This window comes from Drosophila subpulchrella, chromosome X, assembly GCF_014743375.2.
Source record: "Drosophila subpulchrella strain 33 F10 #4 breed RU33 chromosome X, RU_Dsub_v1.1 Primary Assembly, whole genome shotgun sequence".
NCBI classification, from domain to species: domain Eukaryota; kingdom Metazoa; phylum Arthropoda; class Insecta; order Diptera; family Drosophilidae; genus Drosophila; species Drosophila subpulchrella.
Genome location: NC_050613.1, coordinates 20,638,125 through 20,663,616, shown reverse-complemented (window position 1 = coordinate 20,663,616; position 25,492 = coordinate 20,638,125). Strand labels below are relative to the sequence as shown.

General features: G+C 44.6%; 3 protein-coding genes across 5 annotated transcripts; 1 reads left to right on the top strand and 2 right to left on the bottom strand.

Annotated features, from left to right (window-relative positions):
- Positions 1 to 61: 61 nt before the first annotated feature.
- LOC119556920 (SET domain-containing protein SmydA-8) lies at positions 62 to 11,700 on the bottom strand. Of its 2 annotated transcripts, none has more exons than XM_037869407.1 (2): positions 10,757 to 11,700; positions 62 to 668 (listed from the first exon to the last, which is right to left on the bottom strand). In XM_037869407.1, exons 1-2 carry the CDS (start codon positions 11,672 to 11,674, stop codon positions 231 to 233), a joined length of 1,356 nt encoding a protein of 451 aa, XP_037725335.1. In that variant the 5' UTR covers positions 11,675 to 11,700; the 3' UTR covers positions 62 to 230. The 2 variants fall into 2 exon arrangements, with proteins under 2 accessions (XP_037725335.1, XP_037725334.1); XM_037869406.1 differs by lacking the exon at positions 10,757 to 11,700 and adding an exon at positions 2,427 to 3,744.
- Positions 11,701 to 12,345: 645 nt separating this feature from the next.
- On the bottom strand, positions 12,346 to 22,284 carry LOC119556306 (vinculin). 2 transcript variants are annotated; one of them, XM_037868388.1, is made up of 6 exons: positions 22,171 to 22,284; positions 20,148 to 20,301; positions 15,356 to 17,546; positions 15,157 to 15,287; positions 14,690 to 15,088; positions 12,346 to 13,090 (listed from the first exon to the last, which is right to left on the bottom strand). In XM_037868388.1, the coding sequence occupies exons 2-6, from the start codon at positions 20,202 to 20,204 to the stop codon at positions 12,983 to 12,985; spliced, it is 2,886 nt and encodes a 961-aa protein (XP_037724316.1). In that variant the 5' UTR covers positions 20,205 to 20,301; positions 22,171 to 22,284; the 3' UTR covers positions 12,346 to 12,982. The 2 variants fall into 2 exon arrangements, with proteins under 2 accessions (XP_037724316.1, XP_037724317.1); XM_037868389.1 differs by lacking the exon at positions 22,171 to 22,284 and adding an exon at positions 20,025 to 20,057 and having other exon boundaries at positions 20,148 to 20,288.
- A 1,929-nt stretch (positions 22,285 to 24,213) lies between these two features.
- LOC119557735 (histidine-rich glycoprotein) lies at positions 24,214 to 25,069 on the top strand. The gene is made up of 3 exons (XM_037870620.1): positions 24,214 to 24,231; positions 24,304 to 24,371; positions 24,621 to 25,069. The coding sequence occupies exons 1-3, from the start codon at positions 24,214 to 24,216 to the stop codon at positions 25,018 to 25,020; spliced, it is 486 nt and encodes a 161-aa protein (XP_037726548.1). The 3' UTR covers positions 25,021 to 25,069.
- The last annotated feature ends 423 nt before the right edge of the window (positions 25,070 to 25,492 follow it).

Sequence of the window (25,492 nt, the reverse complement as noted above, 5' to 3'; positions counted from 1 at the left end):
ATATTTATTGCCTAGAAGGACAGAGGTGTTCCCCAAAGGGGTTTAATAAAACAAATATCAATTTGATAAAGAGACATAGTCCGGTGTTTATTGGTTTCCTTAAGTGACTACAAATAAAATAGCAACAAAGGGCGAGCCCAAAGAATACCCATTCATTCACAAAAACACTCGCTCACGCACACATGAACAAAAAAAAAAAACATTATTCACAAGTTCGGGAGCTCTCTGGATCACTGAATCTCCCCGGTGATCAGCTTCTTCAGGGTGCACTCGCCGGCGCCCAACTTGTGGAGTATGGCCAGGACCTCCTCCCGATACCGATCCATGTGGCCCATCTCCTCGGGGGTGTACTCCTCCCGGTCGAACCGCGTCATCCGCCAGATGACATTCAGCTTCGCCTCGATGAGCACGTAGTTCGAGGAGGGACAGAAGCGCGGACACAGCTCGTTGATGAAGTGGATCATGTCCCGGACACTGCACGAGTTGATCCTGTTGTTGATGGTGTTCAGGGCGAAGTCCTGGTACTTGGCCATCTTCGAGTGGGGGAACACGTTCTCGCAGGTGATGCACCGCCAGTCCGGTTGCAGTGTCTTGGTCTGGACGGGGATAACCAGGCCACGACAGCCCTGCTCCCGGCAAAAGAGTGCCGACAAATAGGTTCCGTTCTCCTGCAACAAGATAATGGTCAGTGGATCGGTGGATTAGTGAGTTAGTGGGTTGAATTTTGGAGAGGTGTATGTCTCAAAGATCAATGTCCGCCTCTGTCCATTCACGGCGTTCAGTTCATTCCCCTTTGAATCGGAATCGAAAGCGAAATTTGCATTTGGTGTGTCATGCTCATGGAAATTCGGGTGTGTGTGTGTGTTAGTAGCCGGGGAACTTTGGTTGCCCCACATTGAAAAACGAATCAACGTACTGCTGATCTGAGAGATCTTAAAAGTTAAAATGATCCAGGGAAAATACTTTAAGCCAAGTCTTTATGATACAATAGTGGTGAAAAAAACAAATGTTTAAAGAAAATACATAAAGTACTATTTATTATTTTTAGGAACCTGATCTGAGAGATCTTAAAAGTTAAAATTATCTATGGATTATATTTTAAGACTTGAGTCTTTATGATTCAATAGTGAAGAAAAAACATAAATATAAAGGCAATATATAAAGTACTATTTATTATTTTTAAGAATCAACAGACAATGGCCAGGAAATCCGAGTTTAAAACGGAAGTGTACTTGCCGTAACGAAAACATATTGTTTATGTTTTCTATTCACCTTCTATTCACCATGTGTACCTCATACGTTTTTCATAGTACAAGTAATTATATTACAAAATCCATCAGAGAGCCCTAATAACCGTTTTAAGGACCAAAAGAGTGAGCCATATGGCGCCCCCTCTTTGAGCCACTTAGTGCCCCCTCCAGGGCAGCCTGTGTGCGCCCCTGGGTCCCCGGCAGATGCGAATCATAGAACTAATTTAATTAGGGAACGCATTTGTGTCAGGTGGCCTGGCCAGCGGCCACTGCCAACGCCAGAGGCCATTATTCAACTCATCCCAGAGCGGCTGAAGAGCGGCCACATAAATAGATGTGGCCGGATATGTGGATCGTGCATATACACCCATTCCCATTCCCATTCCCGCACAACCCTACACACCCGCGGTCTGAGCGAACCTCGTTGACATCGACGTTGGCCAAGAAAATTTCCTCGAAATTCAAGTGAAATGTTTTTCAAATTTCAATAATTGTTTTTTGCTTTGAGGCCGACAGATTGCTTTTCTTTTTTTGGCTTGGTCATTACTAAGAGTAAAAACTTTTCCTAATTTCCTAATTATTAAATGGGTTCATAATAAAAGACCTTGAATAGTCTTGGAAAGGAACGCACTCTTTAAACTACATAAGTAGAGAGGAATCTTTAAAATATAAATATAAAAAAACATGTATATTTAAGGTTAAACTTAGCTATAAAGACTCCAATAAAACTTTTCCTAAAATTGACTACCTGGGAATTTAGTTGTATTATTAAGTGTTCAGCCAAAATGTATAATTTTATCCATTAAAAGCTCTTACTTATGTTTATTCAGTAAAATTAGAATATAAAATGCTATCCCATCAAAGCTCTTGCTGCAAACATCAGCAAACAGCTTTAGTCTAGGGAAAGTTATAAATTACTGCAATAATTGAGGTCAAAGTAAAGATATTAATAAATATCAAGTGAGCTCTGGATATCTGGCACAAGACAAGTGTTGGCGAAGGGGTTTTGATATCGATAAAGGTTGAAAGGATCTCTTTTCCAATATTAGTGGCTCATGGCTTGGCAAAAGCGGGGAAGCCTTTCAACGAAAGCATTCCAAAGGAAGCTATCCAAAGGAAGCATTCCTAAGGAAGCATTCCATTCAAAACCCCCTAGGAATACAGGTCCCTACTCACTGTATTGTCGTGGCAGCGGGCGCAGTCGCAGGCAAAGTGCTTGGTCATCTTAAGGAAGATGTTCCTCGTGAGGTTGCCCCAGAGGATCTTGGTGTAGGTGGTGGTGATCTCGCCGCCCTTGGGAATGTCCCGGGCAGCCCGCACCACCGCCAGTCGCCCGTTCTCGAAGTAGTGGCTGGCGTTTGGGGTGCACTCGTGGTTCATGATCGCCGTCAGCGGGAACAGACCCCTCAGCAGCGTCTCGTGGCCGCCGGAGCGGCAGGGCGCCTCGAAGGCGTTCGTATTGAGGACACCCACGATCCGGAACAGCTGGTCCATGAATCCGCGATCCGTGGTGGGAAAGTTGCGGAAGCACTGGGCCGCCTTGATAATCTCCCGCCTGTAGGCCCGCTCCGCATTCGCCTGCATGGCGTCAACCAGATGCCGTTGCTCCTTGCCCAGGTGGAAGACCCTCACGGCGGTGAGGATACGCAGGGACAGTGGATTCACCTGCTCCTCCATCGCATCCGCATCCATGGGCTGCCAGCGGCGATAGTGCTCGCACTCCGCTTGGTGCTCCACGGAGTCCGAGCAGGATTCACAAACGGGCAGGGTGCAGCGATGCCGGCAGAGAAATCCCGTCTGCGGCAAGGTCTCGTGGCAGCAGATGCAGCTGCTCAGTTGGCCCTTCCTGGCCGTTGGTCCCGTGACCAGGGCCCGCTCCTGGAAGATGAGCTCGCCGGCGGCTATGTCCCTGGTGGCAAACACCCCGCGACCGGCCACCTTCGAAGAGCTGATGGTCCAGTTGGGCTGCTCCTGGCGCAGATCCCCCAGGTGGGCGTCTATCAGCTGGGCCAGCTGCTCGGGCGTGGTGTCGCGACAGGGGGCCATGTGGGCGCCTAGGGCGGCCAGGGTGGTGTCTCCACCCCCTGCTCCGCCACCCCCCGCTCGAGGGGATTGGGGCAGAGTGGACATCATCGCGACGGAGGACGGAGGACGGACGGAACTGCGGCGAACCAACGCGACGCGCGGCAACTCAGCGAGTGAAGATGTCTCCGCGCAGCTGGGCGGTCTATGCGGGAATAGCAGCGATATGGCGACAGCGACGACAGCAGCAACATGAGCAGCAGCAACAGCAGCAGCAGCAACAGCAGCAACAGCAACAGCAGCAGCAACACCAAGCACAACAGCAACACCCAGCACAACAGCAACAACTGACTGCCGACAGTGGAAGCAAGCCGCCAGAGCAGCGACGCTTATGACGTGGACACGCCGACGCCCTCGGAGAGCATTAGACACAACTAAAAAAACACAAATTAGAGGCATCCACCAGGGGAAAGGGGGAAAGCGGAAGGGGGAGGGTAATGGGGGGCAGGGCGAGGGGACAACAACGACAGCGACAACAGTCAAATATGATTTTTTCCAAGGCACACGCACACTGAAAACACACACTCGCCGCCCTGTTCCCACTTACGGATTCCAAAATTATATTTCTCACAAAGGTGTATCTTTTAGTAATAAAAAAAATCAAAAAACCGGGAACTAGAGCTATATGATAACATAAAATATATGTTTTCCACAAACATTTGTGCTCTAAGTATATTTTATTATTTCGACCAAAATATAATAGTTTTTTAGTGCAAAATCATGTTTTTCGTGAAAAATCGAAATTTTTGTTAGATTTTTTTTTGCTTTAACATGATTGAAAATGATCTTAAACTCAAAATATGCACTGTTATGGATAGCTAAAAAGCTAAAGAAAATTTATAGGAGTAACAGTCCGTATGATTTCAAAAAATGAATTTCTTTGCCAATTATCACGTTTATACAACACGATTTAGGCTAAAAATGGTTTAAAACCTTCTTAAATTTAAATGCCAATCGGCTCGGAATATTATAAAGAATCCAACAGGTATGAACTTCCATATTTTGACCAATTTTTGGATTGCTTCAGCCAAAATTCTGATATATTTTTGGGTGGAAAACGAGTATTTTCGAAACGATTTCGAAACCGGGAACTTGGAACTACTTCGTGCGCCACTGGGAAATAGAGACATTTGGCTGGGACGACGCAAAGCGGATTTTGCTTTTGACTCTTATTCAATTTGTGCTTGAGCTGTTGTTGTTGTTATTATTGTTGTTGTTCGCCGCTGTTGTTGCATTCAATTGGATTCGCCAAAGGGGGTGGATAAAGGGGGTGGGTGGGCGTTCGCGGTGAAAAGAAAAGGCATTGATGCAGCCATCAAAGACCATTTCCCGCTGTCAATTTGTTCGCCAAACACCTCAGTGTGGCAGCCACCTCCCCCGCTCCTCCTCCCTCCACCGATTACTTGCGGTTGGTTATGGATGCCATAAAGTGAAGCGAAGCCATAGGAGCACCACCCATCACCCACCACCCATCAACCATCACCCACAACCCATCCCCATTCGATTTCTGCCGGCGCCACCCTGCACGGCAATCTGAGCAGCAGGAAAAATTATTTGCGGAGATGCAGCGCCTCTGATACCACTGTTTGTGTCTCCCACGCTGCTACACTGGCCAAAAATTGTTGTATACACTAAAAAGACGCTGGGAGAAGCTTAGGAATTGACACCTGAACCTATAGGAATCTCCTGGAGAGTAATACTTTGTTTAAATACGTTTAAGTACTATCTGTTCCATAACTTCTATGATCCTAAACAGAGAGAAATATTCAAGTACATTGTTCTTGATTTGAGAACATTCGTTTTTAAAAACCGTGTAAGTACATTTTGGTATCAATTATCTCAATATGAGAACGAAATGGTGAGAAGAGTTTATTGAGTTTATTAAACATCTGTTTTTAGTAAGTATACACTACTGACTGGACAAATAATTTAGTTGTTGAGATATACAATGTAAGTATCGCCAATTCATCTTGATTTAAGCACAATGAACAAATTTTCATCTTCATAAACATTCTGAACTCAGATTAGAACGTCAGAACGTTCGCTCTATGTATCTTTTATAATCTACAAGTAGCATCAATTTTTTTTTTAAACAAACAGAAGTACTAAGAAAAAATCCTAATGCAATATTTTATTCATTTCGCTTTTTAAGTACATTTTATCAGTAAACATATAATAAAAACTTAAATTTTTAGAAGTTTAGGAACATTTAAGATATTGGATAATTTGAAAATTATGAGCTATATCGTTTTTAAGCCCCTCATTAACATTAATAATTATAACATCGTAGGAAAGATATCACTGAAATATTTTTGGAAGATGTAATACTCCGGATTTGGCATATTTTGGGGACAGTGTAGCCCACTTTCCACGGTTTCCACTGTAAACGGCGGTGCGTGTGGCCGGGACATAAATTAAGACATCGCTGGCCAAGGAGTTGCGTGTTTCAGGGACAAATGGAGCGCAGCAAACGAGGTGAGCGCCGTGACACGTGACCAGGTGGGAATGGAAATGGGGGGCCTCCAGTGTGGCTCCACTCCCAACTGCCCCACCTGTTCACTTTCCACCGCGACTGTCACGCATTGTCACATGTCCTGGAGCGGAGTGGGCTCCCCGGGCCACGCCCCTTCCGCTGCGGACATACGTAAATCAGTGGGAAACTTTTACGACTCTCGTTTTCTCGTTTTCTCGTTTCCCTTCCACGCGCCATCAAGCCACTATATAGTTTGTCTACATTCCAAATCTATTTTCGCTTTTTACGCCCGTCTTATTGGTCCAATCGAACGGAAGGCAAAGCGAACGGAATGAACACACTTGAATGCCAATATCAAAAAGCGTAAAAAACAAATTGAAAAGTTGAATGGTATTAATGATAGATCGCAGGAAAAATACCCTTTAGTATGCACTTTAGGGTAAGCATTCGAATGAGGGCAAATTTACGGTTTTACATACTTTAGTTGTATATATTATTAATATTTTATTTTATTTTTGTTTAATTTTTTATTTATATCTAACACGTTTTTGTGTGGTTTTTCCCCTAATTAAATGTGTGATATAGCTAAGGAGATTGATATCTTTTGAATCGGGAAATCTTCAATATTGAAAACTGGCTTAGTTGAGTCCGAAATATGGCTAAACGAATATATTTTGCATATCCTCTTAAAATAATTGCAGGGATTACCTATTTTTCTTTGCCTACATCTAGAATTTTTCTGTTCGGCTGGTGCTTAAAATTAATAAGTCGCTAGTTTACTTGAACATATATTTTCTGAAAAATGATGGGATCGTTAGCATATTTACCAAGCTGCTCTTTTAGCTGTACGCCTTGATTTGGCTGAACTACGATGGAAAAACCGAAAAAAATATCGAAATTTTGACAAAAATCTGAATCTCGTATTTTTGACAACCCTTTTTTCGCCATAAAAATTCGGTTTTTTAACTGCCATAACAAAAATATAAGTCAGAGTGAGAAATGTCATACCTCGTCGAGCTCGTCGTTTAATTTCCAATAAATTGGCATTCAAACCTAGAAAATTTTGATTTTTGCCATTTTTCGCAAAAATAGATGATGTACATAACCCCTTACAAAAAATGAAAAAATTGGTCAAGAAATAAATTTTCTTAAAAGTGATAGGGATCGTTAGCATATTTAGCAAGCTGCTCAAAACAGTCGGTCTTTTAGCTGTACGCCTTGATTTGGCTGAACTACGATGGAAAAACCGAAAAAAAATATCGAGTTTTGACAAAAATCTGAATCTCGTATTTTTGACAACAATTTGAACACTTTTTTCGCCATAAAAATTCGGTTTTTTGGCTGCCATAACAAAAATATAAGTCAGAATGAGAAATGTCATACCTCGTCGAGCTCGTCGTTTAATTTCCAATAAATTGGCATTCAAACCTAGAAAATTTTGATTTTTGCCATTTTTCGCAAAAATAGAAAAAATTGGTAAAAAAATAAATTTTCTTAAAAGTGATAGGGATCGTTAGCATATTTAGCAAGCTGCTCAAAACAGTCGGTCTTTTAGCTGTACGCCTTGATTTGGCTGAACTACGATGGAAAAACCGAAAAAAAATATCGAGTTTTGACAAAAATCTGAATCTCGTATTTTTGACAACAATTTGAACCCTTTTTTCGCCATAAAAATTCGGTTTTTTGGCTGCCATAACAAAAATATAAGTCAGAATGAGAAATGTCATACCTCGTCGAGCTCGTCGTTTAATTTCCAATAAATTGGCATTCAAACCTAGAAAATTTTGATTTTTGCCATTTTTCGCAAAAATAGATGATGTAACCCCTTAAAAAAAATGAAAAAATTGGTAAAAAAATAAATTTTCTTAAAAGTGATAGGGATCGTTAGCATATTTAGCAAGCTGCTCAAAACAGTCGGTCTTTTAGCTGTACGCCTTGATTTGGCTGAACTACGATGGAAAAACTGAAAAACAAGGAAGAACGCTATAGTCGAGTACCTCGACTATCAGATACCCGTTACTCAGCTAAAGGGACCAAAGGTAAATGGAGATATGCAAGCAGCAAAGCGAGATTTAAATGCGCCACCTACCGGCGGAATACAGATTTAAGCATTGTGGGCGTTAGGGTAGGCGTGGCAAATTTTTTTTTGGATCAATCGATAGGTATTGACGAGACCAATACATTTCAGTTAAAATTTTTTATCTAGCATAAAAATTTTGAGCGCCACAGGCTTGGGCGGTTTGTGGGCGGTAGAGTGGGCGTGGCATATTCGCATAACAAACCTGCGCTGCGTACAAAGCTACGGAATCTAAATCTGAAATCCCAATACTCTATCTTTGATAGTTTCCGAGATATCCGCGTTCATATTTACGATTTTTTGAAGTTTGTGGGCGGTTTGTGGGCGTCCAAGTGGGCGTGGCAAACTTTTTTTTGGGTCAATCGATAGGTATTGCTATGAACAATTCATTTCAGTTTAAATTTTTACTCTAGCATCAAAACTGTAGAAGCCACAGTTTTGGGCGGTTTGTGGGCGTTAGAGTGGGCGTGGCACTCTACTGAAACAAACTTGCGCTGCGTAAGAAGCTCAGGAATCTGCTCGCCAAATCTCAATAGCCTAGCTCTCATAGTTTCCAAGATCTCAGCGTTCATCCGGACAGACAGACGGACAGACGGACAGACGGACAGACGGACAGACGGACAGACGGACAGACGGACAGACGGACAGACGGACATGGCTAGATCGACTCGGCTAGTGATCCTGATCAAGAATATATATACTTTATGGGGTCGGAAACGCTTCCTTCTGCCTGTTACATACTTTCCGACGAATCTAGTATACCCTTTTACTCTACGAGTAACGGGTATAAAAATATCGCATTTTTGACAAAAATCTGAATCTCGTATTTTTGACAACAATTTGAACCCTTTTTTCGCCATAAAAATTCCGTTTTTTTAATGAAATGAAAAAATTCGTAACATTTTTTCAGTCAAAGTACGGGATTCATAGGTTTGAGACACCAGGCAGACAGAAAACTTAGCAAGTGACAGCTGGTAACTATATGTCAACTTATATTTTTCAAAATGGCTGCCCGTTCCATATTTCCCCTTCCCCCACCAACCAACCGCTTATGTGCGCCTGCTGTTTGAAATTAAGAAATGCACCAAATTTCATCTGCCAGAAGACAATTTAGAGAGAAGACACCAGGCAAACAGAAAACTTAGCAGGTGACAGCTGGTAACTATGAATTAACTTATACAACCGTTATTTTTCAAAATGGCTGCCCTTTCCGCATTTCCCCACCCCCCAGGACCAATAGGAATTGATCTCCTTGGGAAAGAACCGTTAATTGTGAGCCAAACGCAGACTAGAGATGAGCAACCATTGCCGTGTCACGAGCTTGTCACGATGTGCACGAAATAACAATTAAATCATATGTATTTGCTTGGGCCGTGCCAAAAGGATGCAATCACGAGACCATCTACAAGTAAGCTTAAAACAAACTAATCAGCTGTTCGTTCTTACACCTGCTAAACGTTTATGTTCGCCTGGTGTCTGAAATTAAGAAATCTAGCAATTTGACCATTTTTTTGACGGGAAAATGAGGTGTGACATTCAATATTTTGATAATTTTTCCCATGCCTTTGGTAAAAGCACCAATTCTTTGGTGGGCTTTTGCACTTTAACCTGGATCCACAACTAAAACAAAGCCTGTAATTTTACCCTAGGCAGAGTTTGATGAAAAGTGCAACTCCCCGAAAGCGGAAAGGGTATGTCAGAAGAAATACTCGAAAAAATTGAAATGATTCCTCATTGTCGGGCCGTTTTCTGGGCTATACGTTTTAGTTCTAAAGAATTCGTGCGCAAATTTTAAATTTAAAGGCACACAAAGCGAGGGAAAGCAAAATAAAAGGGAAAACAAACGTTTTGGTGGATTGACGTGCGACTGGGTCAAAGGGGTGTTGAAAAAAAGGAGGAACGTGAAAGGAGGCTGTTTTGACGTGATATGCGATCTTTGACTGTGCCCGAATTCGAATAAATGAGTAATGGAATGTGGTGTTGTGTGTGGGTACTTGAACTAGTTGTGGCGCCTCCGCTATGAGAATATTGGCAGACTGCCCGAAACGTATCAGACAGACAATAAAGATTACGGTTACTGTATTATGGGGCAGATGGTTGAGATGGTTATTCCCAGTTTCAGAAAAGATGGAAAACTTCATAGGTACTTTTATGTGGTGTCATGCCTTTATTTACATGTGTCTCTTCCAGAAATAAGTTATCCCGATTACTCGTCTGTGAGCTTTTCTTGAGAATAAATAGGGTACTCACTACGTGACCGGTCTTTTTTTGGGGGATCATCTAATCATCTAGTTAAGCATCTTGATTTGTTGAGGCACTCGGCCAGCTGGCCTTTCCAAATCATTCATTTAGGCGCATTGTTTTATTTCTCGTCGCATATCTCTCGCGCTCACACTTGCTGTGCCCTGGCCTAAATTCATGGGCGTCTTATAAGGGGGTATATTTTTAGCAGTAAATATTTAAGTTCCCGAGGTACTTATTTAACACTCAGTGGCACTCAAAAAAAGATATTTTCAGATATTTAATCTTATTATTTTTTAATGAATCTGTAAGTAGTTAGGAACGGTTTTTTCTAGATAATATAGCTATTACGGAAAATAGATTAGCACTCATAAATTGGAATGGTTTTGAATCGGAAGACGTTGCTACATTTGTTATGGTTCAAAAACTGAACAAATAAGTACCTCCTTTTACTGCGCCAAAAAACCCCCAATGCGTATGCCCCTGCGATGGCATTATTTGCAGCCCAACCGATGAAGCTATTTTGGTGGCACTTTTCAGCGATTGAAACACTCGCGCTCCCATTTGCCCCATGCCCATTTGGGATGCGGTGCCCCCGACCAAATCAGGCCATCAGCTAATCGGCCAACTCACCGTGGGATCCTGGCAGCGGACGCATCTGCACATGAAGTGCTTGGTCATCCCGAGGAATATCTTCCTGGCCAGCGTGGACCAGAGCAGCTTGGCATAGGTCATGGTGATCTCTCCGCCGGCCGGGATCCTTTCGGTGGCGCACACCACGATGGTTTCCCCGTTCTCGAAGTGATGTGCCGCATTCGGGGTGCACTGATGGTTGAGGAGTCCGGCCAGGGGAAACAGCGCCCGCACCAGGACCTCGTGGCCCTCCACGTTGCTTCGGCTCTCAAAGGCGTTGGTGTTGAAGGCGCAAATGGTGCGGTAGAAGAAGTCCAGCATGTCCTGCTCCCGCGGGAAGTGCTCGAAGCAGTCGGCGGCCCGCTGCACCTCCTGCATGTAGTACCGGTCCATGTTGGCCTGCATGGCGTACAGCAGCTTCCGGCCGGCCTCGTCCAGGAAAAAGCAACGCACCACACTGAGGATCCGCAAAGCGCGCGGCTCGATGCGCTGGCTCTCCAGCGGCTTCCATTTACGGAAAAGCTTACACTCCAGCGCATGACGCGTGGAGTCCCGGCACTCGGAGCAAGCCGGCAGGCCACATCCCGCCGGGCACAAGGCCTCCGAATCGGTGGAGCCGGGAATCAAGCGGTAGCAAATGGTGCAGGTACGCAGATTCGTGGACCGATGGGCCGTTGGACCCACCAGCAATGTGCGCTCCCGGAAGAGCTCCTCGCCGGCAGCTATTTCACGGGTGGCGAAGATGCCACGGCCGGAAATCGGTGAGTCGGCCACCCGCCAGGAGGGCTCCTTGGGTCGCAGCTCGCCCAGGTGAAGGTCTATCAGCTCGGCCAGCTCCTGTGTGGAGGCACTGATGGCCATTTGATTGGAGGAGGATCTCGGCCCTTCCTCCGGGCTAACAGCTGAACCGTTGGACATATCGACCGTTGTAAAAGCAACTCTCTATCGGCGGGATCGAGCCGATAATCGAAACGCTACTGATCGCCGGCACTGCGGAAACTCTCTGATCGCGCTAGTTTTTCTCGCTTTTCTCGGAGGGACAGCTAATTATAGTCCGGGGTGGCTCTCGGATTTCCCGACTGCTCGCTGGACAGGCACAGCTGGCGGATATGCGGCTGTCGAGGTATAAACACAAGCCTTTTATTAGGCATTGTATTTAGTTAGCCCACTAAAGGCCATGGGTGGTAAAGTTTTTTGGATAGAATGATAGAATTTCATTATCATCATTCCAATGTGTAATCATAAATTGTTTTGAAACCAGTATAACAATAACGTTGTTTTATTTGTTACTTAATTTTAAGCCACTTTGCGTATACTTAAGGTACACCAATGCCATTAGCCTATACGTAATACCATTTAGCACGGAGCGCCTAAAAGCAGGCCACCATTTTGCTTTAAGCCCACTTGACGTATACGCAATGTGGCGAAGAGGATTATTAAAAAGGAAAAAAGTATAGCATGCTTTCGGGCGCAACGTAAGTGTATTACGTATACGCAAACGTGAAGGTGTTGATAAGAAGGGAAAACTGTTAAGAAACCTTTTGTGCAATGCATAACACAACCACCAGTTCATCAATTAAGACTCCAGATTCAGTTTGATTTCAATTATATTTGTATTGAACATGACACACATCGTTTTTGGATTACACGTTTGCGTCAGCAGATGTACTATGTATTCCGTTTGCTGTTTTAGTGGATTAGATTTCAAACAAAAACTGGTCTCTAGAGATTAGGGGAAGGGTTCGATAAATGCTTCTGTTAGTACACTACAAATACAAAGGAGGCGTTGGCGATTTAAAGTTCCTTGAAGGGCAAACGTAAGCCCACTGCATATGTTCACTTATTATATACATTGCATTCGCTTAATTCTGACTGCTTGTATCTACATATTGCTTTCCTTTCCATTTCTTTTTTTCATCGTTTTTCGCTTTTTATTGCACGCTTAATAATTAATTTTACAATTATTGAAAAAAGGGTAGAGGAAAAAGGGGGAGGGGGGGGGGAGGACATGAGCACAAGTTTTTCGGGGACATAATAAATAGTTGCAGGCACTTATATAACTGAATTTCAAATGGAACATATTAGGGGATTAACATTTAAGATAGAAATCATTAAGATTAGTGTTTAGCTTTGTATGTTACACAAGGCACGTGGCAGGTGGCAGGTGGCGTTCGAACAGGATGGTCCCTGGCTCCAGCACTCTACGGTACGGTACTCCCGTGTCATCTAGTACTGATACCACGGCTGCCGACGCACCCACTGCAGCCGATTGCTCGTCTGATCCGACCGGATCTTGATGCTGGCTCCCTCGGCGGCGCGCACCGTCTCCTTCACCTGGAAACCGAAATGGAAAGAGATGGGGGTTCAGTGATGGTTATGATGGAGCGGAATACAAAAAATCATTTGATCAATTGATCAAGCTATGCAACTTCGAGTTGGAATAAAAATATGTGTTCTTCTTAAATATCGAAATTTAAAGACGATATACCCACACCACGAGTTCATCGAATCGTCCGATTCCCAAGAATTCGGATCAACTACTACTTGAACTATCGTACCATTAACCTAAAGTTTAGATTCTAAACCATTCGACTTACGAAGATAAAATGGAACAAAATAAATTCGCTAAACGCTAATGCCTGAGAATGTGGTTTGAGTTAGAAAATATTCCATTTATGGCTAGTTTCTCGAGTGCCGACTTACTCTAACCGGGACTCGAACCTCCTGTTACGTATTTTTCGAATCTTTTTCAAAAGCCAGATTACGGCCTAATTTCCAAATAACATTATTCTTTTTGTTGAGAAAAATTATACTCGTTGAGAAAACGAATTTGATTTAACGACAGGTTTTTCTATGCGTTGGGTAATCGGGCAGATAGCAAAGACTATTTTTGACTAAAATTTAAATCTCGTATTTTTTACCAAAATCTCACATTTTTTCGCCCTAAAAATGTAGTTTTTTGGCTGCTATAACAAAAATAATTGTCAGATCGAAGAACGCCATACCTCGTTGAACTCGTTGTTTAATTTCCAATCCAATGGCATTCAAGCCTGGAAATTTTAAATTTTTGACATTTTTCGCAAAAATGGATGATGTAACCCCTTACAAAAAATGAGAAAATGGGTCAAAAAAATAATTTTCTTAAAAGTGATAGGGATCGTTAGCATATTTAGCAAGTTGCTCAAAACAGTCGGTCTTTTAGTTGTACGCCTTGATTTGGCTGAACTACGATGGAAACACCGAAAAAAAATATATCGCATTTTTGACAAAAATCTGAATCTCGTATTTTTGACAACAATTTGAATCCTTTTTTCGCCATAAAAATTCGGTTTTTTGGCTGCCATAACAAAAATATAAGTCAGAATGAGAAATGTCATACCTCGTCAAGCTCGTCGTTTAATTTCAAATAAATTGGCATTCAAACCTAGAAAATTATGATTTTTGCCATTTTTCGCAAAAATAGATGATGTAACCCCTTACAAAAAAATGTGAAAATTGGCCAAAAAATGTATTTTCCTTAAAGTAATGCGGATCGTTAGCATGGCTAGCAAGCTGCTCAAAACAGTCGGTCTTTTAGCTGTACGCCTTCATTTGGCTAAATTACGATTGAAAAACTGGATAGAAGAACCAAATTTTTGATTAAAATGTGAGTCTCGTATTTTTTTTAAACAAAATCTGAATCCCGTTTTTTCGGCCTAAAAATGTAGTTTTTTGGCTGCTATAACAAAAATAATTGTCAGATCCAAGAATGCCATATCTCGTTGAACTCGTTGTTTAATTTCCAATCCATTGGCATTCAAACCTGGAAATTTTTAACTTTTGACAATGCACCCCCTAAAAAAATGACGCTGTACGCCTTCATTTGGCTTGTCACTCGAGGAAACGGTCCTTATGGCAATTACATGTATCTAAATAAAAATTCTTGGGACTTACGCTCTGCATGAGGTTCTGGGCATTGCCCACCAGCATCTCGGTGGCCTCGCGATCCTCGTCGGATCCCTGGGCGCCCAGCATGGTGGCCTTCACGGTGGACAGGATCTTCAGCTGGGTGCCGATGGTGGGGATGCGCTCGCACACCTGCAGCAGATTGGTGCGGATGCGGCGATCGGTGCACTGGCGGGCCAGCTCCTTGGCCAGGCGGGTCACATCCTCGGAGGCCTCGGCGATCTTCTTGGCGGTGGCGATCAGCTCCCGCTTGCTGCCCCGCGAGTCGGAGAGCACCAGCTCGCTGAGGCGGGCCATCAGTATGGCCATGCGCTTGGCGGCCGCAATGATCTCGTTGTCCTTGGACGACCACTGGCGCACCTCCTGGTGCAGGCCACGGGCGGCGATCTGGAAGGGAGAAAGGGGGTTCGGTCAGTACACCTTACAAATCTCACATGGCTGTGCGCTAAGCTCACCAGGATGGGCTGATTGGCATGCGGCATCGTGCGGAAGACGCCCTCGTCCTCGTCATCCGTTTCCGGTGGAGGCGGACGCACTGGCGCCAATCCCTCCCTGGGCAGTGGTGGACGCGGTGGAGCACGCTCAGCTGGAAAATAAGATAGAAGAAATTGTTTGAGAGGGAGTTGTTAGCAAAGCCATAGACTGGATACCCACCATTTTGGTTGGACAGATGCAAGGCGCTTAGCTCCGGAATGGGTGGCGGCAGGGAGGTGGGCAGCGGCGGCGGCTGCGGCGGCGCAATAGCATCTCGCACCTCGCGCACATCGCCCAGGAGCCGCTGGAAGGAGTTCTTCCAAGCGGCCGCTGCAGCCGGATCGGCTATGTTGGTGGCCACCAGCTTGGCATCGCCCACCATGGCGGGCAGCGAGCGCTCCAGCCGATTGGCGGCGGCATTCAGGCGCTCCGTGAACACGGGGTCCTCCGAGTTGTCCGCCTCCTGCTTGGCCACCAGCAGGACCCGGTTGATCAGCCGGGCAATGTTCGAGGTGTTGTCCACCATCTTCTGCGGCTGGCGGGCATGGATGGCGTCCTCGCAGAGCTTGGCATACACCTGCATATGCTCCTCGGATGTCTTGATGAAGTCAGCCGGATCGGTGGCCTGGTCGCAGAGGGTTCGCATGCGGAGCACGGTGTCCGCATACTGTTGCTTGAGGTTCTGCAGATGCTCATCAGCCGCCTTGCTGCCCGGGTAGTTCATCCGGATGCGGCCGGCGCTAATGAGCTGCGGGGTCAGCGAGTCTACCTGGGCTGCGGAGGAGAGCAGGATCTCGGCGATCTTCTTGTTGCCACAGGCTCCGCCAGCGGCCACCATCCGCGACGTCTTCGAGGCGCGATCGCTGAAGGCCTGCAGGTTGTTGGACTTCTGGTTGAAGTTCTGCTCCCTGCCCGGGGTTCCCTCCGGCTGGAGAACCGCCTCCGTGAACTGCTTGAGCGGCGTGCTCACGTCCATGAAGTCCTGTACAATGCGATTGACCAGGGCATTCTGGATGGCCGCCTTCAGCTCGTAGAGCTTTTGGGTGAGCTGCTTGGCCGCCTGCTTAGCCGCTGGCCCGGAGCCGGCTGCCTGTCGCTTGAGGCGCTCCACCTCGTCGCACAGCTGCTGGATCTCGGCCTTCTGGTGGCCGGGACAGCCCTCGGCCACCTTGCGGCCCTCCTCCACGATCAGGTTGATGGCCCGCTCGCCCAGGCCGCCGTCGTTGATCTCCGGGTGCTGCAACCACTTGACCGCCTGCTCCAGGCGACCCTGGATGGTGTGGGCCGTCTGCTGGACGCCGGCCTTGTCCACGCCGAGCACCGCCTGATGGACCAGCGACTGGAGCTCGCCTAGCCGATCGCGAATGCCCCTGGCCAGGGACTCCGCCTGGGGGCTCTGGCCCTTGCCGTCCTGGCGCAGTTCGCACAGCGTGTTGGCCATGGCCGTCACCTCATCCGCCAGCTTGCGGATGGGATACGAGTCCTGCGGCAGACAGCGCTCCGAGATCTCCGTGGCATTGTCGATGACCTGGCGTAGAGCCTTCTCGCCGACGCCGCCGCGCAGGGCATAGGGATTCGATAGCCACTCGTTGGCCAGCTCCATTTTGTTGGAGATCGCATTGGAGAGCTTCTTCAGCACGGTAAGATTGTCCAGCTCGCTGGTGTCCTCGTCGTAGGTGGTCAGCTGCAGCACGCGGATGATCTCCTGCAGCTCATCGCTCATCCTGGCCGCCAGGTAGTTCCTGTTCTCGGCGGCCTCCTCGGCACCGCGACCCTGCTGCTCCACAATGTGGATGTACACTTTCATGCTGCAGATGAGGATGGGGGCCAGGGTCTTCACTTGCTCCAGGCAGCGCACCAAAATCTCGCTGTGCACCTGATGGGTCAGCTCCTTCTCGCGGCCGCCCACCTCCCGATGCACCTTGCTCAGGCAGGGCGACAGATCCTTGAGGAACTGCACCAGTTGCTCCATCGTGTTGATAACCTCGGCGACGGCTAGGTAGTCCAGCACCCGCTTGCACTCCTGGATGATCTTGCGCACCTCGCTCTCGTCGAAGCAGAGCAGCAGCGAGGAGGTGCCCTGCAGGATGCCGCGGCTCCCCTCGATTAGCTTCTTGCGCGCCGGACCCGAGTACGGGTCGGAGCGGAGCATATCGGACGCCTCCTCCAGCAGCTGCGAGGCACCCTCCACGCGGTGCAATGCCGAGGGCATGTCCTGGCGCAGGATCTTGTCGTCGGAGCTGTTGATCGTCTCGCGGCCCACCTTCACCAGATTGGCCACCGCCGCCGACACCACCTGCACCGGCCGGCTGAGATCCGGCATCGCGTTGCCATCCTCGGCTTCCTCGTGCAGGATCACCAGCCGAGATACCTGGATGGGGGCGGGGAAGATTTGAGGGGGGGCAGGGAATGGAAAATAACACAGTCTTTAGTAAACGGTCTTTACGCTTTGTACATCTACAAATCTATATTAATATCTATTTCTAGGATGTAGGCGAAATCAAGAGGGGTTGCTAAGGAATTGTGGGGCCTCCGATCAGTGAAGAACTATTATCCTTTCCCAGTTCTACCCAGGCTTTGTAATCACAACAGTACTAAACCTCAACCGATTCTAGTTTGATCTATTAATCTATTTAATATTTCCCTATAAAAAAGAAGTAAATACATAAATGACAATAAAGTAAATATGTCGTATAAATAATGACTGCCTAAATTTAAAAAAATGAATCTCTTACTGGTTTGTCATCACAAGAGTTTATTATTGTACTACTTTAGTCATCAAATCTCCCACATTTCTATTATGTTCTATATAAAAATGGTTATTCCATCAATCATTTCCGTTCCTGCTCCACATTTGCTTTACCAATTGAAGCCCCTTAAATTCAAGACAAACAATTAGATCTTGTAACCGGAGTGGGCTTCCATTGGTGATCAGTGATTGCTCAATGCTCCCCCCATCCCGCTCCATTCAACCGTTCGCGCAGTCAAGCGCGCTGATTGATCAATCAATTCCAATGGAGTTGTTTATGGAAGCAAAACTGTTAATGATCTTGCTGCGTGATCGCCCGACTGCAAGCCCACTCGGATTTATGGATATGTGGATCCAACAGCTTTGCTCCAACAGCTCCATTCATTCACCGATTCGTTTTTGGATGCGGATTCGAATACGAATTTGAACTCGAATTCATATGTGGGCGGCGCCTTGGAGCGCCACATGGTGCATCGCCTTCGGACTTGACATCAGCATCGAAATCAGCACCTGCTCAAGGTGTTTCTGGCCATTTGTCTATTTATAGAGAGTGAGCAGCGGGCATCGTCGCTAATCTCCACTGAGCCGCGCTAAACCGTAACTAAATCGAAGCGCGGTCAAGTCAAAGGCCTAAGACCCCCGGACTTGAGACTTAACTGGTGTAATCCGTGGGATTAGCGGGTAAGCCACTGGGCGGCATTACATTTTACATACATCGCATTGCCCTTCTCAGCTGGACGCCACCAATTAGCCACAATTGGCCCACTTGATTAATTAATTATGCAATTAGGCAGCTTTGGTAGTCGGCTCTCCAACAGACTTGTGTATCCATGGGCTGATTGATGTGCTGAATGATCGTTTTTAATTCATTTGTTTGCCAGCAGTTTGCCCATCCACCCACCATATAGAAAATCCTCCCCACGGCGGATGACTAATGCACTGGGCTTGCTTTTTGGCACAGTTTTCAGACCACAATCCTCACCCATCCGCATCCGATGGATGGGTATGGGTGTAGGTATAGGTATATACATAGTGTTTGGTCTATGGTGTACCTACACCTACTACTCCCACACCTTCTTTCCTCACCTCTTGGCATTATAGATTTTGCTTTTGCCATGATTTCATTTTCATTGCTTGCCCGTCGTAAATGTTTTTATTTTGGTTGCTTCCTCTCGACAAAAGCTCGAAAAGATGCTGAATGTTGTTGCCGCCGTTGTTGGATTTTACTAAACGTATTTTATGCTTCTATTTTTGGAAGAGGGCCAAAAAAAAATACACCCCGCATCTCGTCTCTGATTTGTTTTCTTTGCTCCGCCTGATTTTTCATTTTCATTTGTTGCGCTCGCGTTATTAAATTAAAATTCTGTCTGTCCTCAGAAGCTCAGGTTGGCCGCTGGCCTCTGATCAACATTTATTCTTATTATTCCTACCTCATTTATTTTTAGACCCGTTAAGTAACGCCAAAAAAACAAAAAGGCCAAACAACACAACAGCAACTGATCGCTGATCACCTCCTCTCCGCGAGTTTGTTTCATCCGATGATGGAAAACACACATAGATAAATGGGTATACATTGTGGGGGCGATCGGAACGGAATGGATCGGAAGGGGGAAACACGTATGTACATATATAGCATAGCATAACACCTAACACATGCCACACAGATGTCAGGTTTAAATAGCTATCGATAAGTGATCAATAATCGGTGATCAGTGATCAGTGATCAGTTTCGGTGGGGAAAATGAAGAGTGGAGTCAGTGGTTCACAGCCAAACTCACAGCTGTCGGTGTTTTTCTACTAGGCAAATATACACTGAGGATAAAGCAGCATCAAATCAAACCTCAATAACTCAATTTCAACATCAAAACTTAAAAAATATTTATATATTTAAGAAGAACTGATAAATTGTTATTTGGAATAGTTAAATAGTCTATATTAATTAGGATCTTATATAACTGATAAGCATAGGTATCACCTTAGCTATTTAAGCTTAAGTTCCACATCTTTCGATTGTCAAAAATTTTTCCTCAGTGTATATTAACATTTATGTATCACAAGTGTGTCCTATTAATCAACCTTTTAATAACCATGAAACGTTACCTTCCTGGGCGCCACTTTGCTTACTAGTTACAGCTATGCGGACAAGAGATTTACTTGAGACAAAAGTTCAGTCCTCCATCTTAAGCCCCAAAAGCGTAGACCCCATTTACGAACGATGCTTACCTGCTGGGCAACAGGATCTAATATGCTTTCGATGGTTTTTGTGTGGAAGACGGGCATTTTGGCTTCTTTGGCGCTTCCTTCTTTTTCAGTTTGTTTATCTCAGAATTGCTGCTTTCCTCTTTCTCTCTTTCTTGTGGGCCAGATCTCTAGTTAACTAAAAGAAAGAAATACGAAAACTGAAAACATTAAATGGGCACACAAGACGATCTCAGGGGGTTATCTCTCTGGATTCCATCTAAAGTGTCAGATAAGAGTAAGTACACGGGGCCAAATAATCGGGGCTGTTCTAGTTTTCCTCCTAAAGTAACCATATTTCACAACCTTGGCTCATGGCACGGCATAAAGTGATATGCCTTGAAAGCAAATTATTACTGATCATGGATTTATTCAGGCACAAAATATTCGTTAATGGTAGCGAAATAATAAAACCCAATTCAATTAACTTGCATGCTATCTTCAAACTGGGAGGAAAATCTATAAATTGATGTGGAAACAGCCCCATGTAAATCAATTGATCAGCACGTTTGTAACTATCAGTTCAAGATCTAAACAATTTGTTAGTTATTTTATAGAACATCTTTTAAAATGGATGGTTTATAGACTGCAGTAAACTATACTTTTGATTGGGTATATTTCGAAAGAAAATCAACAAAGAATCTCAAGATTTGTAGTAGTTTTTCTTCGGTGTTTGGGCAAACCTTTTCTGAGAAACATTCTCAATGCTTTAGATATAGAGAGTTCCGAGGGTTAGGGGTTTTCGCCTGAAAGCTTATCGCCTGAAGTTCCCCATACTTTATATCTTTTGTTGTTATTTTTCAATTCTGTTCTGTTGATTCACTTTAGCTTGTTTTGGCTTTCGCTTTAATAACGATGACGCATCTCGTGAGGTCACTCGCCAGACTTTTGGGGGATGTCGATGTTGGGTATCGGATTGGAAATGGGAATGGAAATGGAACTGGCTATAGTGACGCACTAACTGGCCAAGGGTGCGGACCTTAATTGGCCATGATTTACGGCAACAAGAGGTGGTAAACGGTGGAAAATGGAAAATGCGGAAAATGGGAAAGCGAAATCCGCGCCAAAGACATTGAAAATACGACTTCCTCTATGGAGGTGAACTGGGTCTGGGTATTTTCTGTGTGGGAGGGTCCATTTTTGGGTTGGATGAAAACAGGTCTCCTCCTCCCTATACTTCCATACGTATCACCCTCCAGAAGTATTTCTGGATTTTTAGAACCTGCAATGCACACACACACTCACTGCCAGATGAATATCTTAATATATATATCTGAATATATGGGAATACTTGTGATGTACGTCCGCCACTTATGGAATTTTGCTTTCGATTGATTTTCGCCATTCTCAACGCCCGGTTCGAAATATTTTTGAGATGTGGGCTGGGGTTTATTGACTTTTGCGGTTTGTGGCCATTTATGGCTAACAAATTCTAACAAAATGTTGCACAAACACACACACACACGATCGATGGGAACAGGTTGATCGAGGCAGTCTCTTATCAGAAGCTCTACAAGTGCTGCAGTTTAGCAATTCCAATTCGAATTCCATGGGGTCTCTGATCACCAAGAACTGTTCCCATGGGGGCTCCAATTGAGAAATGGGAGCTTCTGCTGCTGCTGCTGCTCCCAATTGGGATAAATGATCGCGCGCACACACACACACACACACACAACTGAAAATCGAAATCTCGCCTCGAAGAAAATCAAGAAGAAATTCTCCCGAACGTGATCTTTATTTAAAGTTTAATCTTTTTTAGCTTTTTTACTGTTTCTTTTGGGCTTTGTCACTGGGAATTTATTAATCACGTCACCAATACTCGCGCAGCAGCAACAATTGGTTCACACACAGACACAGGCACCAAAACAAAAAAAGTAAAAGAAAGGAGAAATGTATGGAAAATAACTAGTAACTAAAACTAAAACTAAAACTGAAAACACGGCGTACAAATGTTCGTCAACAAATAATTCACCGATTCGGATATGTACGCCGTTGTTAAGTTATTTACTTTGTCTGGCTCGATTTTGCTGCGCCCCAACTTTCTTGCCCGACTGTTCCGACTGTTCTTTCCGTTCTTTTAGATTCGCTCGCGCTCTGTTTTTTCAGTATTTTTGTGTCTGAACGTAAGCTCTGCTCTTGCTTACGTTTGCTTACGTTCTTTCAATACTAAAAAAAGATTTCGATTGAGGGGCACACACATACACGCGCTCGCACACTCAGCCAGTCTGCGCACAGTGGGCCTAACGAGAACTATAGTTCTACTCTCAGGGAAGAACGATTTCATGCTTTCTGAAAAAGGTCTTACATTGAGCAAGTTTTGGATTTAAATATCTGTCAACTCTAAAAATTTCCAAATGTTTATTCTGAAAGGGTTCGTTTTATAAGGCTCGTTTATTTCCTTTTTTAGTTTGCAATACTTATTTCCCTTACTAGCATATAATTAAAACCCAATTTAAATTTACTATATATGTACATTGAATTTAGAATTACTTGTCCTTATATCATGCCTGCAACTTTCTTACTTTATTAAAAAATCGTTTATGTTTTTAGTACATATATGACTAGACCTAATAAATATAAATATTAATATTAAGAAATTAAATATCTCAATTTCCGATGGACTCATAATGGATGCATAATTAAAAGGTTACGTTTTAGGTAACTTAATGCTCGATTTCGCCCACTGTGCGGGGGGTGACGCTTTTATCGCTCTTCTATTCTCTTCTCTGTTTCTTTCGCTGTGCTCTTTTCTCCTTCCTCTTCTTCAACGCGCTTCTTCTTTTTGTTGGGGTCTCAACCGATGACCGCCAACGATATCGATAGGCTCCACATTCTAACAGTGATCGCATTTGAAAACGAATTAAATAACGAATAAATTCGCAATTCGCAATTAAACAACAGCCGCAAATCTGGCAAATCGTCTGTACTATTGCATAATATATGTAGGTATAATACAAATATGCGCCATGTGCATGCGATCTATTTGTAACGTATTTCTCTATTTCTCGCGTTACGTGCCATGTACTTAAGTTGAGCGGGGAAAGCGGGCGGGGAATCGAGATCCAAAGGCTGGACGGCCATGCAACATATCTATGTGGGTATTAAACACACGCTGCACTCCTGCTATTTCCGTTGACTGAGTTTGGGTCTTCAGCTTTTAGAGCCTCAGTTTCGGGCGCAGTTTTCCGTGCCTTCCGTCTGCGTGAGCTGCTGAAAAAATAAAGCAAAAACTTTAGAAGAAGTTCACACACAGGCGAAACAAAACGGAAAAACAAAGAGAAATACAATGGTAAGCCCCTCAATGGAGACGAAGCTCCCATGCCTTGCAAATTGGGCGAAAACCTTAAGTCAGGGGATCGCATTTATCTGATTAGTTGGGTAGCCCCCGAAGTTATGTAGTTTAAAGTATGGAAACATATTGTACTGACAAAGGGAAATCCGGAAGACACGGAAAAAATATGTTTTTATAATAGATCTATACAATTTTCTTTTTGATTACAAAAAAAAAATTGGAATAATAAATATTTATTTTGATATTATAAGTTCACGACTAGTATTTTGTTCATATAATAAAAATATTTTTTTTGGTTTCTTGCCGTGTAGATTTCACAAATTAGGGCTAATTTGGGCCTTGGTGTAGAGCACGATCCGGCGCTGGCTAGTCCTCACCTGGCTGAAAACCACCCACAAGCCATGACACGATGATCGCTGCCATCCGAAATGAATGAAAATTGCAGGTTTTCCACTGAGCAGCCAGCTCTTTTTGTTCGCGGCGCGTGCGCATAGGCTTCACCAAAGCAAAGCGAGGCAAAGCAAACCCAAAACCAAAACCGAAAACCAAAAACCCATGGCTCTGCCCATATCTTTGATGGACTGCGTCACGGAAGCGCCGCCAACTGGCGCCGGGGTATTCCATTATATCCATTTTATCCACCGCATTCCGTGGGGCCTGTATAAATAAAATGGTCGCAGTGGGGCAGCAATCAAAGCAGCCGCATCGTCGGAGCCTTCAACACCTCAACACCTGGATCTGGATCTCTAGCCAAGCGACATGGATAACCGCAGTTTGGTGAGTGGCCATCTGGGGACTTGTGTCCAGGATTACCCCAAGGATTACACTCAATAAACCCTTTTTTTGCAGCTGCTGAGGCTCTCGATTGTGGTGGCGCTGGTTCTGCTGCTCGTATGCGTGCCGGAAACGGATGCGGGGTATGGATTACTAAAAACTTAGGCGGCAACTTAAGTAACGATAAAACAATATTTTTGACAGACAGTTTTTAAAGACAGTTCACCATTATTATTTTGAACTAAATGAAATTATATTTTCCTTAAATAAAGTAAGACTTTAATGTGTGACTTACAAATATTCATACCAAGAATAATGCCAGATCATTTTAATGCCATTTAAAAAATAATATAAATGGATTACTATAATACCTATTGATTATACTCTTCCAGAAGCCACCAGAAAAAGAAGAAAATCGTGATTCATGTGCCCATCCACAAGAAGATCGAGAAGCACATACACACGGTGGTGAAGCATGTGCACCACCACCACAAGCCGCTTGTGCTGAAGGAGGAGAAGAAGGTAATCCACGAGGACCACCGGCCCATCCAGATCCACCAGACCAAGGAGCACATACACCACCACGAGAAGCACGACCACCACGATCACCACAATCATCACGATCATCACGAGCACCACCACCCACTTCCGCCATCGGTGGCGCCACCCGCCCTCCCGGAACTGGAGGAGGAGGAGGAGGAGCACATCCACCACCACCACAACTACGAGCACAGGGGCGGACTGCGGGACGACTTCATCGGCGGCGATGGGAGCAGCAGCGAGGAGCGCTGACTATGCAGCGCCCAAAGTGGGGCGCAGACTGACCCGATCGTGGACGTGGGCCCATCGCCCGGACTGTCCCGACTCTTTGTGATTCCCTAGATATGATAGATATACACACCCATTTTGTTTGTTTTTTTTTTGTCTAGCCTAAATCGTAATTTGTAAGTGTGAATGGACATGTAGTTAAATCGGAATAAGGATAATTTAGTTTTAGAAAACGTGAAAGGCAAAAATCGAAAAAAAGCCAGGTTTATCAATATTTGGGTTTCAGCTTTGCCATTTCTTAATGATTTAAGCTTTTCAAAAGTTAAGAAAGGGGACTTGGTTTTATTTGCTATTACAAGACAAGTAATTTCTATCAATAAATACATACTAAACATAATAGTACATTTTTTACAGTGCATTTTTATGAACTTCCTAGTATCTTTTATGAGTTAATTACATTTTGGTTTAGTTTTTAACTAATATCAAAATATAACTC

Coding starts and splice junctions, on each gene's coding strand:
- LOC119556920 (XM_037869406.1), bottom strand. CDS start 3,731: ATGCCTCTAATTTGTGTTTTTTTAGTTGTGTCTAATGCTCTCCGAGGG. Junction 669..2,426: donor CCCGCTGCCACGACAATACA/GTGAGTAGGGAC, acceptor ATCTTGTTGCAG/GAGAACGGAACCTATTTGTC.
- LOC119556306 (XM_037868388.1), bottom strand. CDS start 20,204: ATGCCCGTCTTCCACACAAAAACCATCGAAAGCATATTAGATCCTGTT. Junction 17,547..20,147: donor TAGATCCTGTTGCCCAGCAG/GTAAGCATCGTT, acceptor GCCCCCATCCAG/GTATCTCGGCTGGTGATCCT. Junction 15,089..15,156: donor ATGCCAATCAGCCCATCCTG/GTGAGCTTAGCG, acceptor TCTCCCTTCCAG/ATCGCCGCCCGTGGCCTGCA.
- LOC119557735 (XM_037870620.1), top strand. Junction 24,372..24,620: donor GTGCCGGAAACGGATGCGGG/GTATGGATTACT, acceptor ATACTCTTCCAG/AAGCCACCAGAAAAAGAAGA.